The sequence below is a fragment of the Chrysochloris asiatica genome, unplaced genomic scaffold (genome assembly GCF_000296735.1).
Source record: "Chrysochloris asiatica unplaced genomic scaffold, ChrAsi1.0 scaffold00442, whole genome shotgun sequence".
In the NCBI taxonomy this organism is placed as follows: domain Eukaryota; kingdom Metazoa; phylum Chordata; class Mammalia; order Afrosoricida; family Chrysochloridae; genus Chrysochloris; species Chrysochloris asiatica.
In genome coordinates this window covers 1,102,593-1,119,800 of record NW_006408960.1, presented here as the reverse complement: position 1 = coordinate 1,119,800, position 17,208 = coordinate 1,102,593, and the positions used below count along the sequence as shown (strand labels likewise).

Below are 17,208 nucleotides of genomic sequence, written 5' to 3'. Positions count from 1 at the left end.
CCTGGAACCGGCCCGACCAGTTCCGCCCGGGCGCGCGGACAGACCGCAGGAAGTTGCTGCTGCAAAACTTTTTTGGGGGGTGCAGCTGGAGCCCCCCGTGCACCGGGGCCGGATGCGCGCCTGCTAGCGCCCCCCGGGCCGACAGGGGTGCCCGTAGGGAGGCGCGCAGCGAGGGCGCCCCGGCCCCGCGGCCCGGGGGCTATGGCCATGGTGGCCGGCGGCTGGGGCGGCCCCGGCGGCGGTGGCGACACGAATGGCGTGGACAAGGCTGGCGGCTATCCGCGCGCGACCGAGGACGACTCGGCCTCACCTCCCGGCGCCGCCAGCGACGCCGAGCCGGGCGACGAGGAGCGGCCGGGGTTGCAGGTGGACTGCGTGGTGTGCGGAGACAAGTCAAGCGGCAAGCACTACGGTGTCTTCACCTGCGAGGGCTGCAAGAGCTTCTTCAAGCGGAGCATCCGCCGCAACCTCAGCTACACCTGCAGGTGAGCCTCCCATTACGCGGCCGTCTCAGTGTGCTCGGCCCTGGCCTGGGCTGGGCCTTTGACCCGCTCGGTCACCTTGGGCCGACTACTGACCTTCCCTGGGCCTCCACTCCTCCTTTGAGATAGGGCCATGGCCCCCCTTTCATTCCTGGAATCGTGTATACAGTCGGCGCTGCATCGTTGCAGGTCCCCATCAGGTGGTCCCTTGCGGCTTCCGCCCCAGTTATTTGAATAACCTACTTCCCTTTTCTCTAGGAGGGGTCATTTCCAAATGGTGGTGTGTGTGGGTGGGGTGTAGGAATGCTGTCAGGGTGGGGAGCCTAACCCTAGAATCCCCCAAGACCCTTGTCTGGGTAGGATCTCGGCCCGGGGGGAATGTCGCGGGAATCGAACGTGGAACTTGGACTGTGGCGCTTGCAGCGTCCAGGGACCATTGTCTGCGGCCGCGCGGATCGATACGGCGCGCCCTTGGGGTCAAATATCACTTCCAAAGTCGCTGTGGCGGCCGAGCAGAGCCATGGCGCAAGGGAGGCTGGGGTGGCGCAGGGCGGACCCCTTTCGCTTGGGGGCCCTACTGGGGGGTGGGGAACAGAGGCTGCCCCATAAGGGAGGGGAGCCCCTGGGCTCATCCAGGGTCTTAGGTCGCAGCAAACCACACCGCTGCTGGAACAGGGGCTGGGTTTGATCCACATACCCCTAGCCAGGAGTGGGTGCAGACCTAGGGTGCCGGAAAAAATCCCTGAAACTGGAAAAAATCGCTGAAACTTCGTTGTGGCTCTGATGGTGGGTGGGAGTGGTTGTATTTTCAAGGAGTCCTGGATTACTCCAGGTTGGAGTCCCAGGGGCAGGGCATGGTCTGACTTTTCTGGCTGGTGTTGAGGGGCAGAAGGTTACCTGAGAAGGCACTTGGTTGAGGTTTTATCAGCTCAGGATCCCCTTGTATTCGCCCCATTCATTGATGAGGCCCCTGCTCTGCACTAGGCAGGACAGGCATGGCCTTAGTACAGCTTGTCTAGAGAATTACAATTCCCAAGGGTGCAAAATGAGGTTGGGGAGGTTCTGGTACCAGTCTTGGGGTCATGCATGCAGGGACCCTTCCCTCACCTCTGCTCCCACAGTTTGGGTTTAACAAGGGGAGCTGTGAGGTTAGGAGTGGGATGACTGAGTTGGGGTCAGTTAGTTGTCCCCAAGGACTGCTGTTGATGGAGGTCTCTTGGCAGATGTCATTGGTTAGAGCTAGGCTGGGCACCCAGTGCTGGAGTTTGGCCCCAGGTCCAGGGTCAAGGCCTGCTGGGGCTGGTGGTAGGCAGGTGAAGACAGTCCCTCCTCTGGCACTAACTGGGCCACCAGACTTTGGCCTCATTCTTACTGCTGGAATAGCTGCCTGCTCGCTGGCCTGGCCTTTCTAGAGGGTGAGGGAAGAGGGTTCAGGCAGTTTGGGGTCCCCGGGGGGTTTCCTGAGGCTGTGGCAGGAAACACTAAGGTGGGGGGGGGCATTGTTTGAAGCCAGCAGCTTCTTCAGCTCTGCTGTGTGACCTGGTGAAGTCACACATACCCCTCACAGGCTCAGTTTGAGTGAACAAAGTACCCTGGGGACCCCAAGCCCTAAGCTTGGCCCTTGTGGACCCTTCCTCCCCCCATCTGGGAGAGACAAAGTCAGAAACAGATGCCCTAAACCTGTAGGAAGGATGAAACTTAGTGTTCTGGAGGGGAGCAAGGCGCTGTGTATAGGGGGTCAAGGAGAACTGAGGAAGGCTATGGGAGGTGGGTCTGACACTGCACAGACATGAAGTTTGAACCCAGTGGGCCTGAAATGCCCGGTTGAGGACTGTTGTGTTAGCAAGCAAATGCCATGGTCAGAATCTGTGGGCAGCCGGAGCCCACAGAGGAGGCAGACTTGGGCCCCAGTATGGGGCAAAGCATGTATTCTTTAGGTGGGATAATAGGCAGAACTTTCCATTTCCTCATCTGGGCAACCCAGCCTAGCTGGATAGGAAATCGGTCTCAGTTCCATATAGCTGGAGAAATGGAGTCCAAAGATGGCAGGGCCTTTCCTGAGGTCAGGGCGCCCTGAGCAGGCCCCCACCTGCCTGCCCGCCCAGACCTGGCTGTTTCCACCCGGTTGCCCTGGACCCTCCCACCGCCTGCTGGGCTTTGTTCTGGTTCTGCCTGAGCACCCTCTGCTTTAGCAGAGCCTCTTCCCAGGGTTCAGCCGGCAGGCAGGGGGCAGAGCCTCAGCTTGGCAACTTGTGCTGCAGAGATCCCCTCTCCACAGAGCCTCATCTCCCCCAACCATGCCTCTAAGACCCCAGGCATGTTTCTTGACTTCTTCCACAGAAGTTCCCCAGCCCCAGTGTATCCCATATGGGGTGGGCATCTGCCTGCCCCATTCCAGAAGAGAAACTGAGGCTGGAGGTAGGGTCATGGGAAGGAGTTGCCACTGAGACACTTTTGATGATGCGTGTTTTGTTTTGCATAATGACAGTTTCTGGGCACCTACTCAGTGGCTGATGTCCTAGGATCCCAGGCTTGGAAGAGTCCTCAACTGGGTGCATAGAGGCAGAGGGCTGCTCAGCGCAGGGGCCAAGGGTAGAAGTGCCAGGGACATTTGAAGAAAGAGCCCCTGGCCTTTCCTGCTTGGGCCAGTTTGGGGAGCTCATTACCTCAAGTGAAAAACTATTTCAACTCTAGGAGAGGCAAGAATGATTCCCACAGGCGGCCCAGGGGAAGGCTCTTGGGCTCAGTTGGAGGAAGGGATGTGGGACCTTAAAGGAGAGTTAGGAGTTTGTTCATCCATGCATGCATTGGTGCGAGCCTCCTGTGGGGCAATGCTGGGACCCCATAGAATCTGTGCCCTAGTTCATTAGGTCAGCTCACCCGGTCCTGCTCTCTGACCCTGTTCCTCTCCTGCTCTCATGTTGCCCTTGAGACTAAGATCCTGTCCTTTAGCATGAGAGTGATTCATTAAGCTAGAATTGTAGAGGCTTCTATACTGTGTGTCTCAGCTTTTGTTCTTACCCTGCCCCCTGCCTGAATGGTCTCTTCATTCACCTCAAAATCCACTTCTAACCCCCTTCTACTCACCACCACTCCACCCCAGTTGCCCTTTCTTCTTAACAGACCTGAAGGCAGAGTCCCCTGCTGTCTCCAGAAGTGGCATACGGGGTGGCTCAGAGAGCAAGGTGGGATGTGGGAACCACAGTCCCCCATGACCTCTGTGTGCCCCCAGGTCCAACCGTGACTGCCAGATTGACCAGCACCACCGAAACCAATGTCAATACTGCCGTCTCAAGAAGTGCTTCCGCGTGGGCATGCGCAAAGAGGGTGAGTGTCAGCCCGGGGGCGGGGGTGGGGGGTGGGGGTCATGCTTGCTAACCTCATTACCACTGACTCTGGCTCTGTAGTCCCATGGGCTGCAGTCAGGGCTGGAGAAATCCACTTAAGACGCAGGGATGCAAGGGGCACTTTAGAACTGTTCTCCAGCTGCTCTGACCCCCTCTTTCCTGGCAGTCCCTCCACCCTGCCTCACCTCAGACTCAGTGGCAGCTTCCTCAGTTCCAGGCCCCACTGGTGACCTCCTGGTCCCCAGGCCTGGCCTCCATTGTCTGAATTCCCAAGGACATTTTTTCTTACTTGATTGCTGCCCTTTCACTTCCACACCTCTTTCGTGTTTGCCTAAGGCAAGAACTCAGCCCAATTAAGGCAAAGAGCAGCTCACCCTTCCTCCTGACCCACCTAGGAGGCTGAGGTGGGGGAACTGGTGACAGGTGGGTGGGCCTGGAACTGTGCCTACAACCTTGGAAGCCAGAGAACTGGAGACTTGACATGAGCCCTGGGGTTTGGGAACAGAATCTGGCCAGTTGGATGAGAGCTCCCTGCTTGGTGTTTGTCACCAGCCAGTTTGTCAGTTCTTCCTACTCTGAGGTTGATTTCTTCATTGCCAAGCCTCTGTGGGAGAAGCTAGGGATGGTTATTCAGCGCTCATCTCCTAAAACTCTTTATTCACTCCTGAGTTTGAGGGTGACCCTGTTTGTCCTTTCCTGACCCAGCTATTGAATCCACTTGTCTATTTGACCTAAAAACCCTGAGATGCCGCACATCAGAGCTGCAGATCTCTAAAGTCCCAGGGGTGGGAGTAATTACCATCACAGTTTACACCCCCTTTGCACCGATGGTTTGCTCTGCTCTGAACGCTTGTTTTCCGATACCTGCATGTCTCTACCTTCACCTCCTTCAAGATTTGCTCCAACATCTCTTCAGGGAAGGCCTGTAACACTACCTTGCCTTCACCAAACCCAAAACCCCCTGCTGCTGAGTTGATTCTGCCTCAGAGCAGCTTTATCAATAGGAGAGAGTGTTTCCGAGGCTGTAATCTTTCCAGAAGCAGACTCCCCCATGTCTCACAAAGTAACTTAGGGGTTCACACCCAACCAGGACTCCTTCTGCCGTCACCATCTCCCTTTATTTCCATTTGAGTTGGAATTAACTCTGCTCTGTAATTATGAATCAGGCTACTAACCTCGAGGTCGGCAGTTCAAGACTACCAGCCATTCTGTGGGAGAAAGATGAGGCTTTCTGCTCCCGTAAAGATTTACAGCCTCAGAAACCCTGTACAGGGTCGCTATGGGTCGGAACCGACTCCATGGTACTTACCAACAACAACAAATAATTAACTGGGAGTCCTGATGTGGCACTTTGGGCTAACGTGCCGAATTGCAAAGTCAGTTTGAACTGCAAAGTCAATGGTTCAGGCTCACCAGCCACTCCTTGGAAACCCTATAGAGGGTCACTATGGGTTGGAACCGACTCGACAGCACTTAACAACAACAATGATTACCTCAGGAGTCCTGGTGTGGTACTGTAGGATAAGCACTGGGCTTTAAGGTCAGTTTGAACTGCAAGGATGGAGGTTAAAATTCACCAGCCGCTCCTCAGAAACCCTGTACAGGGTTGCTATGAGTCAGAACCGACTAGATGGCACTTAACAACAACACAACATCATTAACTCAGGAGTCCTGGATAAGTATAGGATAAGCACTGGACTGCTCATCAGTCACTCCTCAGAAACCCTATACAGGGTTGCTGTGAGTTGGAACAAACTCGACTGCACTTAACAACATAATTAATTTACTCCACTGCCAGAAAACCTGCTTCTGAGGGCAGGGATTTTTGTCTCTTTTTTCCCTGCTGTGTATCCCCAGCACTTAGACTGGAGTCTGGCATATAGTAGATGCTCAATAAATGTTTCATGGTCTGTGTTCTCTTAGCCCCTTTTATGTGCCAGGTGCTGTTCTAAGCAACTTTTGGAGATTCTTGTTCCAGTTCAGTAATTGGTGTATTATAATATTATCTGCATTTACACACATGAAGAAACTGAGGCACAGAGAGCAAAGAGGTGGGGCCACTTGCCCAAGAGAGCAAAATAGTTGTGGTTGGGATTGAACCCTAATGTTCCAGGCTGAATGATGAGGAGGAAGTGGGAAAAGTGGTCCCAGGAGGATGGAGTAACCAGTGCAGAGGCCCTGGGGTCAGAGTTAGCTAGGGTAAGAGAGGAGACCGGAGGGCAGGGGTGGGTTAAAACCAAACAAGCTGGTGAAGGTCCCCTGGAGGGTCAAGGGGCTAGCTGAGATTCACTCTCATCCAGATCCCTCCATTAGATGACCCAAGACTCAGAAACTGCTTGAAGCAGGCTCGAACCCAGGCTCTTGCTTTCTGCTGGGCTCTGTTGACTCTGGGGTCCCCTCCTGTCTGCTTCATAGTGGGTTGACCAGAAGTTCACGGAGGTGCTGAGACAGCACGTGCCAGTTCATTAACACCCATTAATTAGTCCCTCCCTGGCACCCAGCCCAGTATGCCCTTCTCCCACCCCACACGGTCTGCTGTGTGCAAACCTAGGTTGGGCGGGCATGTGGCCACCTATTTCTTTTTGTGCCTCAGTTTTCTTCCTCCCCACCTATAGCTGAGACATAGGCTCTTCTTAGGGTCCAGGCCAGCACGGGGGGGATGGACTGTTGTGGACACCTCCTGTTTCAGACACCTCCTTTTCTGGGGCCAAGACCAGTCTGCCCCTGGAGGGCCACAATCTTGGCGGGACGACCAGAGGGAAACACATGATGTCCCTGGAAAGAGCAGCTGCCAGGGCACTTGCCCTGGCCCTTCCTCTGCCTCCCTGGGACACCCAGTGATTGGCAGACAGGGGGGGGGTGATGGAGCCTTATCACTCCTGAACAGACTCCAGTGGGAGGGTCCAGGTGTGAATCAGATGGTCCCATTCCCACCTGTAAAGGTGCCCCAGGTGGGATGGGGGGACTAGCAGGCAGGAGGGCACAGAGCAGAATGCCTGGAGCCCAGGGGGTGGGGCAGCCTGGGGGTTTTGGAGGGAGGTGCTGAGTGCCCCTCTGGTGACTTTTGTCCCTCCCATCTCTCCCTGTTTGTCCTCCTGCCCCCTTCCTGCCTGCCCACCCTTTCCCCTCCCTCCTGTGCCTTTCACCCTTTCCTCTTCTCTCCTCCCATCTTCCTTTTCTCTTCCTTCACCTCCCCGTGCTCCCCATGCCCTTCTTTAATTTCCGGTCTCCCACTCTCGGCCTCCATTTCTTGTTCACCCTATCACTTCTCCCCTCGTTTCCCTTCCCCATACTCTTCCCCCCCATCTCCTGGGGGTGGCTGGTTTCTGCCCCCTTCTCTCCCCACTCCTACCCCACCTGACTCCCTTCTACTGGTCTGTACCCTGGCCCCCTTGTCCCCTTCCTCTGTCTCTTGCTCCCCTCCCCACCCCCCAATCCTTTTTCCCTGGCTCCCACCCCCTCTTCCCTCCCCCCTCCTGCAGCGGTGCAGCGAGGCCGCATCCCACACTCGCTGCCTGGCTCCGGCGCCGCTTCATCGGGCAGCCCCCCAGGCTCTGCACTGGCGGCGGCGGGCGGAGACCTCTTCCCGGGCCAGCCAGTATCAGAGTTGATCGCGCAGCTGCTACGCGCTGAGCCCTACCCGGCGGCGGCGGGCCGCTTTGGCGCGGGGGCGGCGGGTGCATTTGGCCCGGGAGGCGCGGGCGCGGTGCTGGGCATCGACAACGTCTGCGAGCTGGCGGCCAGGCTGCTCTTCAGCACCGTGGAGTGGGCGCGCCATGCCCCCTTCTTCCCGGAGCTGCCGGTGGCTGACCAGGTGGCTCTGCTGAGGCTCAGCTGGAGCGAGCTGTTCGTGCTGAACGCAGCGCAGGCAGCGCTGCCCTTGCACACGGCGCCGCTGCTGGCCGCTGCAGGGCTGCACGCCGCGCCCATGGCCGCCGAGCGAGCTGTGGCCTTCATGGACCAGGTGCGCGCCTTCCAGGAGCAGGTGGACAAGCTAGGCCGCCTGCAGGTGGATTCGGCCGAGTATGGGTGCCTCAAAGCCATTGCACTCTTTACCCCAGGTAAGATCCGGTAGGGGGCAGGGAAAGGAATTCCAGCCCCATAGATCCCTGATCCCTGGTCCCAAAGCCAGCCACATCCGGGACTCTGGATGCCCAATGACAATTGACTGGGGACAACAGGTGGAGTAATCACTTAATACCTGGTATGGCCCCACTCAGTAGCCCCATCCAGTCAACACCTGGGACTGTGCAGGTAGTGAGCATTGGTGCAGGACAGTGAGGTGATGCAAGAAGAAGGGGTGACCCCTCCCTCCACATCTCAGGATCTAGCTGGCCCCATCAGCTTTTCCTGATCTCTAGCTCCATAAAACCTTTGCCTGCCCCTCCCCCTCTCCCCCTCGGTGGTCTCCATCTCTGGTCTCCCTGAGCCCCTTATCCTTGGTCAAAGTTCTCTTTTCCCATTGTGAGTTCTTGTGGAAGACTTGTTACAGCTAGTTCAACGCTACCTTTGTTCTTAAGTGCCATGGAGTCCTTCCAACTCATAGCGACCCTATACAGGGTTTCTGAGGCTGTAAGTCTTTACGGGAGCAGAAAGCCTCATCTTTCTCCCGCGGAGCAGCTGGTATTTTCGAACTGCTGACCGTGAGATTGGCAGCCCCATTCGTAACCACTATGCTACCAGGGCTCTGACTCATAGAAAGCCCTAGAGAACCCTGTATAGGGTTTCCAAGGAGCAGTTGGTGAGTTTGAACTGCCAATCTTGTGGTTCAAACGACCCTCTGGTCCAATCCTTTATCCCACAGCACTACACCAGGACTGGTCCTTCTGATTCTTGGGCCCTGAACTTGTCATTCTGAAGCCCCTTCCACCTGGGACATGCCTAGATGCTGAGGGTGTGCGTATCCTTGCCCTTTACCGGTCACTACCCAGCTCTGGTAGCGTAGTGGTTACAAATCAGGCTGCGAACCTCAAAGTCAACAGTTTGAAACTACCTGCGGTTCTGCAGAAGAAAGATGAGGCTTTCTGCTCCTGTAAAGCCTTATAGCCTTAGAAACCCTGTGCAGGGTCGCTATGAGTCAGAACCCACTCCATGGCACACAACTGCCACAACCATTGCAGCTTGTACAGTGGGCTCTGCACCGCCAAGGCAAATCTTCCCAGCTTACTCCAGGGATGCTTTCACCCTCTGAAAGGTTCCCAACCTTACACAGTAGATCTTGGGCAGGTGGACCAGGAACCAGCCGTCTGGGAGGTGGCTTTAATTATATAAAAATAGCTTTCATCAATATGATAATAAATATGCCATACGCTTCTCCATGTGGTCTAGGATCTGTTTCCCCAAACCCTCTCCTCAGCCCCACCTTCCCCTCAAGTTTTCTTAGAACTTCTCTTCTGCAAAGGATTTTTTAGGGGCCTCTTGTCCATGCTCAGCACATCATTGCCTGGGTCCCTGTCCTTACAGTCACTCAAGAATTGACACTGCTTTAAAGACCCTCATTCATGCTGCATCACCTACCCCCAGAGCACCCCAGCCAGTGTTCCTCAGCCCCCTCTCTGTGTGGGCCCTTGGTCCTCCTTCCCCCACCTAACCTCTACCTTATCCCCACAGATGCCTGCGGCCTCTCAGACCCAGCACACGTGGAGAGCTTGCAGGAGAAGGCGCAGGTGGCCCTGACTGAGTATGTGCGGGCCCAGTACCCGGCCCAGCCTCAGCGCTTTGGGCGCCTGCTTCTGCGGCTGCCCGCCCTGCGTGCCGTCCCAGCCTCCCTCATTTCCCAGCTGTTCTTCATGCGCCTGGTGGGCAAGACGCCCATTGAGACACTGATCCGCGACATGCTGCTCTCGGGGAGTACTTTCAACTGGCCCTACGGCTCTGGCCAGTGACCTCCAGGGACATGGCTTCTTGGGTCAGCCAGGGGGGCTCAGGCTGAGGATGAGGACCCCAGCTCTTTCTAAGACTCCTCTTTTTTTAAAGACTGTGAAATGTTTGTCTTTTCTGTTTTTTAAATGATCATAAAACCAAAAAGAGACGGATCGTCCGGACTCCAGGCACGTTTTCTGGTCCCTTTGCAAAGATGGGGTGATAAGTGGAGGGTCCAATCCCTCAACAGCCTTGTCCCTCAGTGCCCAGGAGTGACCTTGTGGGACTGCAGGGTGGGGTAGAGACCTGGTGGCTAGACTAGGGGGCAACCCCAGCAGGGCAGGGGTGAGCAGGGGCCAGGTGGATTCTTTCCGATACATGATCCATGTCTTGACACTACATGAGGAATGAATCAAGGGGACACAGTAATAAAGACATTTCCTACCTGTGCAGCTGCTCTGTCTTTGAATGAGGGGCTGACTGGACACCTCCCTCCTACCCTGCTACCAACCTGAGCCATGGGGTACACCCACCATCTCAATTAGCTAACCAGACCCTATTGTGTGTGACTGGATGGGGACAGAAGCCAGAGGATCTGAGGTCAGCCAATGAGTACACAGATGTTGAATCTAGTCGCTGTCTTAGATTGGAATCCATGCCCTGACCTGACTGAAGGGGCTGAGCTTGGTCCAGATTCATTTCTTTAATAATTAAGAAACGGATGAAAATTCAGTTCTTTATCTTGGTATCTGGGCTCCATGATACTTATTAGAACCATCTCTGTCCTATGCAGTCCTGTGGATGGGGTCAGGCGCTAGGCCTGTCATCTGACCTCAGTCCTGGCAATCAACTCTCCATTCCCCAGGCCACAGTGATTGGTTTTGAGAAATCATGTGACCCAAAGGAAACCAATGAGACGATGGCAGGATGTAATCACAGGCAAAGTGTTAAGTGCTGTCAAGTAGATAGCGACCCTTTATAGGGTTTCCAAGGAGCAGCTGGTGAGCTCGAACCACCGACCTTGCAGTTCAAACGACTCTGCAGTCTGAGGCATTAGCTTACAGCGCCTCACCATGAGCAGACAGGCCAAGTAGAAGGGGGGAAAAAAAAAATTTCCCAGAATGCCTTTAGAGCTCCTTGTTCAAGCCATTCCTGAAACCTTGGGACATTTTAAGTTCCACAAAACCAAAGTTTCCCTTTTATGTCTAAGCTAGTGTGAGTTGGGGCAACTAATGAACCCTTGACAGTTTGAAATCTGGGGCAAGTGAAGTAATGCCCCAATACCTAGCTAGTGTGGTCCCACTCTGGGGGGTCAGGTCCATTGTCAGGACAGACTTAGATGGCATATAGGGTTGTACAGGACGTGAAGGACCCTGCCATTCTTGCTTCAGTAGTTTGAGCCCTGCTCTGGTGGGAAAGGGATGTGTGGGGTTGTATGGACAAGGTTGTGGCTGGGGTGGGGGTGGGGAGGGTGAGTAGAAAGGGCTTGAGTGGAAGCATCTCTCAGGCCCTTACTAAGAGGCCCATCCAGGTATCTGTCACCCTGGCAAATCAGTCCATTTTCTAGGCCACAGTGATTGGTTCAGAGGTCATGTGACCCAAAGGAGACCAATGAGACTTGATAGCAGGATATGTCACCTGGAAATACAATCCTAAGAAGACAGAAGAGAGGAAAACCAATTTCCCAGAATGCCTTTGGAGTTCATTGTTCAAGTTATATCTGAAGCCTTTGGATATTTAAATGCCACGAAACCAAACTTCCCCTCTTGTACCTTGTAAAAAGTCCTCCAAAATGTACCGTTTATACATACCCCAGTCTCGGAATTTTGAGATATGCCCAATCCAGGATCGGGGTCTCCAGAGTCACCTTGAGTCAACAGTAGGGCTGAGCAGCAATAGCTTATATAGCTCATTTCTCAGATTCACAATTCAGGACATCTGAGGACTGAGTGATGCCAGGGGGTCTGTCCTGCCATCTGGTTCCCCGGCCAGAGATTTGAATGTCCATGCGTGGCTACTGAACTCCTACAAAACCCCACCCATAGGGCCTTTCCTTCAGGAAGACCTCTCCAATCTCCAGACGCCCTAGTTGTTAAGACTTTGTCTCTTTCCCTCCATGACTCTCACAGGGTCCTGGGCCACCTTCCCCAGACTATGGCTCACAGGCTGAGTGTGGGGCTTCCCAGCATGGGGCCTCTGCAGTCTCTGCTTGCCAGTTGCCTCCCTGATTGCTCCAGTCCCTTGACTTCCCTGAGAAATGAAGACTCAGGGTGTCCAAGGTCACACAGCTCAGCAGGGAACCTGGTGCCACCCTGCTTACCCTACCCTAGGCCTGAGAGACCCGCCCCTAAGCCAGGCTTGTGAGTAGATTCCACACAGCTCTTGATGTCAGTCACAGTGCAACTTACAGGGTCCCCGGGTAAGTGAACCTCCAGAGACCCGTTTGTAATTGGGTCATGGACTTCTGTGCATCAGTGGGCTGAGTCTGCCACCCTCAGGCATTTCCCAGCATTGCACCCACATTTCTCCAGCAAAGGTTCCAGGGACCTCTGGCACTCTTGCTTCCTTTATTGAAATTACAGAAATTTATAGTCTTGGGAACTCCCCTCAAGTGTGGCCAAGGACGTTAAGCGAGATGTCATCCCTGAAATTTCCAACCAGAGGTCACCTGAGGCGCTTGAGGGCTGAGTCCTCTAGATAAATGAAGGCTTAAACTCTGGTATGGCACTGTAGGCTAATGCGTCAGACTGCAAAATTGTTTAAACTGCAAGGTCTGTGGTTCAAGCTCACCAGCTGCTCCTTGGAAACCCTATACAGGGTAGCTATGGGTTGGAATCGACTCTACAGCACTTAACAACAACAACAAAACTCTGCCTGAGAGACCCTGAAACCCTTTCTTAGAATTTCAGATTTGTTTTTTTTCTCTTGAAAGGGAAGAGAACAATTTCTAGGTGACAGTGAGATTAGTATTTAGCAGCTGCACACAGTGTTTATTTAATAATGTTTATTCCTTTGAAATGGAGAGCAGGACCTGCTTTTGGGAGACAGAGTTGAGCTCTGGAGTCCCCACAAGGTCAGGGTTGTGGGTCCCAGAGGAAGTCCTGGAGGAGGGGCCATCAGAGCTGAGCCACAAAGGATGGGGCATTTCCAATGAAAGGAAACCATTCCCCCCGGCAGAGGGAATAGCAAGAACAAAGCTCAGAGATAGAAAACTGGAGGAGCTGGAGAGAAGCAAGGGCAGTACATCTTTCTGTTTGTCTGCTGGCACGCTCAGAAATATACGGAGCCCTCACTGTCCTGTTGGTCATCATATTTCTGGATCTGGGCTTTGAGGTGCCTCAACTTGCCCTTCAGGTAGCGATAGCGAGCCTGCTTATCCAGAAATCTGGGGTCCTGTGTGGGGCAAGAACCAAGGAAGTCCTTATGGCAGTCTACCTACCCCTATAGTTCTTATGCTGTTTGAGGCTTTTCCTCTCTCAGCCTCGGTTTTCTCCCCACAAAAATACATAAATCAATACATAAATCAGGGGGCCCAAAAGTCAAGATGGGGGACCCAGAAGTCACAACTCACCATCTGCTTCTTTTCAAATTTCCTCCAGACGCGGGCAGCGACATGAGCCTCCTTCTATGAACCGAGGAAGAGGATACTCATGGGGGGAAACAGACTCAGTAAGACACAGTGACTGGCTTAGGGAGAACTTTGAGGGTCGGTGGTGTGGAGTTTGACCCCGTGTGTGGGGCTCACCCAGCCTGGAGAAGGAAGGGGTCCCAAGATCTGGTTGGGAAAGACGGCAGGGCACTGACCTGGCTGTGGGGCGGGGGTAGTGAGTTCAGCAGGGCTTGCAGCTGCTGTAGCTTTGCCTGTGTACAGCCCACCTGCTGCTGCAGCTCCAAGAACTCAGAGTACTGATCCTGGAACACAGCTGCGTAGCGGTTCCGCTCCCTCTCACTGCGCACTGGTGGGTACTTACTGCCAGGGTGAGGAGGGGCAGTGTGAGCTGAACGGAAACATCCCTCTGTCCTCCCCCCAATCCAGGCAGTTTGTTTCTCCATCTAGTCTTCATGCCTTTGCCAGTTCTGCTAAACTCCCTACCTACAATGTTCTTTTTCCCTTTTGACTACTTGGTAAATTCCTATTCCCTTGTCAAAGCCCCAGCCCAGTTCCCAAGCATCATGGGGGACACGCACAGCTCATAGTCGGGCACTGGGTGGGGCCTGGTCTTAGGTCCCCCAGCAGTGGCTCCAACAGGTCTCTTAGTGCCCAGGATAGCCTGAGGGGGTAGTTCGTCCTCAAACACAATCTTCTTGGGCCTTGCCCTGTGCGTTCCAGACTGGGGTTGGCACAGACTGGATGGCGAGCTGGTTTCCAGGCCTCGGGGGTCCAGTCGCTGTAGACGCTGTAGGAATCATGGTTTGGGATTAACCAGGCGGATAGGAGGAGGAGGTTGTAGGAAATCCCTTAACCCTGGGGGCTCCCATTTAGACTCACTGGAGGCCCAGGGCCAGGTGGGCGGAGCTGGGGGCGTCCCCCGGAGCTGTGAGTCTGGGGAGTCTCTCGGGTGGGCATGGCCCTCTGGCAGGCACCGCTCGGGGGTCCCCGGGGCGGCGCGCGAGTCCTTAGAGTGGTGTCGTGGGCCGCGCGTGGCGGGGGTGGTCGGTGAGAGGCCTGTGGGCACGGTATGACGGTGAGCCTAGAAGCTTGTCACCGCCAGAGGAGGTACGGGGAGCGGCTCTGGTGCCCCCAACTCTAAGTCCTAGCCTTCTCCAGACCCGCTCTATTTGCATAGACGCACACGATTGGCCCCAAGAGCAACTCAGACCCCGCCCTTGATTGAGTTAACGGAACAATCTTATGCAAATTAGCCTAACGTCACCACGTAGCTGGGTCGGTATCGGCTTAACTCGCGCAATGCCGGAGCCTCGCAGCTATAGTACGCGGATCCCCAGGTCACCGCCCCCAGGAAGTTCCCCGGGACGCTCTCCCCGGTTGCAGGCCTCACGGGCCTCTCCCGCCCAGGGTCACCTGTCCCAGCGTTTGGAGATCCGAGTCCGGGTCGGCTCCAGGAGAGAAAGCCTGGCCGTTCCGGTTGTACAGTAAGTAGAGGTTCCACTCGGTTGTTGTTGCTCAACGAGGGGATGGGGGCGTGGATTGAACGGGGCGCGGCCTCATCAGAATAGGTGTGGCCTGATATGACTGGCTGAGGTTTGGATGGTCTCCCTCCACACACACTTAAGCATACTTGAGACGCAAATTCCTGTACGATTTTTATTCAGACATACTATGCGTCGGAGTTAGTGACTTACCTTCTCTGATCCTTAGTGTATTTGTTGGAAAACGGAGTATTTTAATCGAATTTGCACTCATTTATTCGCCAGTACTTTAAAAATGATCAATGGAGACAGTCCATGACTGCAGTTAACTGTCTACTTTCGGAGAGACTCTAATTCAATGGCAATATATTATTTTTTCTCAATGCACACAGTGCTGCAGAAAATTTCCGTGTGCAAATTTATTTGGGCGTACGAGGGAGGTTATCTGTTGGAAAATTTTCTACAAGTGCAATTACTGAAGAGATATCACCAAATTGTTCCTCAACCAAACTGCACCATTGTTACTCCCGCCAGCAGCGAGAAAAACGCTGATTTTCCCACAACCTTGGCAAGGCGGGTGTTCTTACAGATTCCTCTCAAATGTATGTTCAGACTTTAAATCCCTGCTAGCCGCTCAGCAGGAAAAAGATGATGGTCTGCTCCCGCCAAGAATTAAAGCCTTAGAAACCCTATACATGGTTGCTAGGAGTCGGAACCAACTCAAAGGCATTTAATAATCTGAGTAACAAAGTTTAAAATTTTTTGTGTGTCTCTTTTTTTGTTTATATCCTGCCAATCGTTTTGTTGTTGTTGTTAAATGCCTTCGAGTTGGTTCTGATTCATAGCATAGGGTTTCCAAGGAGCAGCTGATAGGTTTGAACTGCCGATCTTGTGGTTTGCTGTCCTGTGCTGATCCTACAGCACCACATCAGGAGTCCTATTAATTTTTAGGAGATCTTCATATAGCAAAGACATTAGTTTGACCAGACAGCGTATCTTTTGTTTTGCTATTATGAGATCTCCCAATATATTTTGCAGGGTTTATTTTTTCATATAACAAATAATTATTTTAAAATCTCCATTATATTCCTTGCTAAATTATGGAATTCTCTTATTGAAATAGCTTTTTAATCAATTTGTTTTTTGTGTTTTTTTTAAGTTCATTTCTTTTTCTTTACCAATTGCATTATCTAGTACCTCCAGAACCATCTGAAATCATGAGGATGGGGGACAATGGGCAGAAGAACTTCGGTATTAAGTCAATGCTGCCTTTGGTTTGAGATTTTTCTGTTAAGTGAGGAAAATGTCTGTCCTTTATTTCCACCACTCATCTGTCAGTTTGTTGTACTATGGTGGCTTGCATGTCGCTGTGATTCTGGTAGTTATGGCATCAGAACTTTAAATGCCAGCAGGGTCACCCACAGTGGACAGGTTTCAGCTGAACTTCCAGACGAAGACACACTAAGAAGAAGGAGAGACGGAGTACTTCCAAATACTTAGTCACTGAAAACTGTATGAATAGCAGGGGAACACTGTCAGATAGCACCAGAATATTCAATATTGAAACATGATGATGAGCAACAGAATATTGTCAGATGTAGTACAAAAGAATGAGCCCCTCAGGTTGGAAGGCACTCAAAGTATGACTGGGGATGAGCTGTCTCCTCAGAGTTCACCAGGATGACTATTATTGAGTAAAGCCTTCAGGACATTCATTTGCTCATGGGTCAGTTACAACTCAAAATGAGGAGAAACAGCTGCAAACATCCATTAATAATTGGCACACAAAATGTACAAAGTATGAATCTAGGATAATTGAAAGTTGTCAAAATGAAATGGAATGCATTAACAGAGATATACTAGGAATTACTGAGCTGAAATGGACTGGTATTGTTGCTGTTAAGTGCTGTCAAGTTGGTTCCGACCCATAGCGACTCTGTATAGGGTTTCCGAGGAGCAGCTGGTGAGCTTGAAGCACTGACCTTGCAGTTCAAAGTGACTTTGCAATCCAGCACATTAACCCACGGCACCACACCAGGACTTCAGGACTGGTATTAGTCATGTTGAATCTGACAATCACAAGGTTTACTATGCCGGGGATGACAAATTGAAGAGGAATGGCGTCACTTTCTTCATCAAAAAGAACATTTCACGCTCTATCTGGAAGTATAGTGCTGTTTGTGATAGGATACTATCCATACACCTATAAGGAGGTCCAGTTAATACAACTATTACTCCAATTTATGTACCAACTACTAAAGCCAAAGATAATGAAACTGAGGAATTCTACCAACTTCTTGAGTCTAAAAATGATCAAACTTGCATTCAAGGTTTATTGATAATAACAGATGATGGATTGCCTCTCAATGTAAAGAAAATAAAAATTCTCACCACTGGACCAATAAACAACATTCTGATCAATGGAG

At 52.8% G+C, this 17,208-nt stretch overlaps 2 protein-coding genes across 3 annotated transcripts; one reads left to right on the top strand and one right to left on the bottom strand.

The window, feature by feature from the left end:
- Positions 1-24: 24 nt before the first annotated feature.
- Positions 25-9,716, top strand: NR2F6 (nuclear receptor subfamily 2, group F, member 6). 2 transcript variants are annotated; one of them, XM_006877120.1, is made up of 5 exons: positions 202-238; positions 326-485; positions 3,715-3,809; positions 7,312-7,890; positions 9,440-9,714. In XM_006877120.1, the coding sequence occupies exons 1-5, from the start codon at positions 202-204 to the stop codon at positions 9,712-9,714; spliced, it is 1,146 nt and encodes a 381-aa protein (XP_006877182.1). The 2 variants fall into 2 exon arrangements, with proteins under 2 accessions (XP_006877181.1, XP_006877182.1); XM_006877119.1 differs by having other exon boundaries at positions 25-485; positions 9,440-9,716.
- Positions 9,717-12,961: 3,245 nt separating this feature from the next.
- OCEL1 (occludin/ELL domain containing 1) lies at positions 12,962-14,258 on the bottom strand. The gene is made up of 5 exons (XM_006877118.1): positions 14,181-14,258; positions 13,880-14,079; positions 13,496-13,661; positions 13,263-13,316; positions 12,962-13,084 (listed from the first exon to the last, which is right to left on the bottom strand). The coding sequence occupies exons 1-5, from the start codon at positions 14,256-14,258 to the stop codon at positions 12,962-12,964; spliced, it is 621 nt and encodes a 206-aa protein (XP_006877180.1).
- Between the last annotated feature and the right edge of the window lie 2,950 nt (positions 14,259-17,208).

Coding starts and splice junctions, on each gene's coding strand:
- OCEL1 (XM_006877118.1), bottom strand. CDS start 14,258: ATGCCCACCCGAGAGACTCCCCAGACTCACAGCTCCGGGGGACGCCCC. Junction 14,080..14,180: donor CACCTGGCCCTGGGCCTCCA/GTGAGTCTAAAT, acceptor CAGCGTCTACAG/CGACTGGACCCCCGAGGCCT. Junction 13,317..13,495: donor TACCCCCGCCCCACAGCCAG/GTCAGTGCCCTG, acceptor CTCGGTTCATAG/AAGGAGGCTCATGTCGCTGC.
- NR2F6 (XM_006877119.1), top strand. CDS start 202: ATGGCCATGGTGGCCGGCGGCTGGGGCGGCCCCGGCGGCGGTGGCGAC. Junction 486..3,714: donor AACCTCAGCTACACCTGCAG/GTGAGCCTCCCA, acceptor GTGTGCCCCCAG/GTCCAACCGTGACTGCCAGA. Junction 7,891..9,439: donor CATTGCACTCTTTACCCCAG/GTAAGATCCGGT, acceptor TTATCCCCACAG/ATGCCTGCGGCCTCTCAGAC.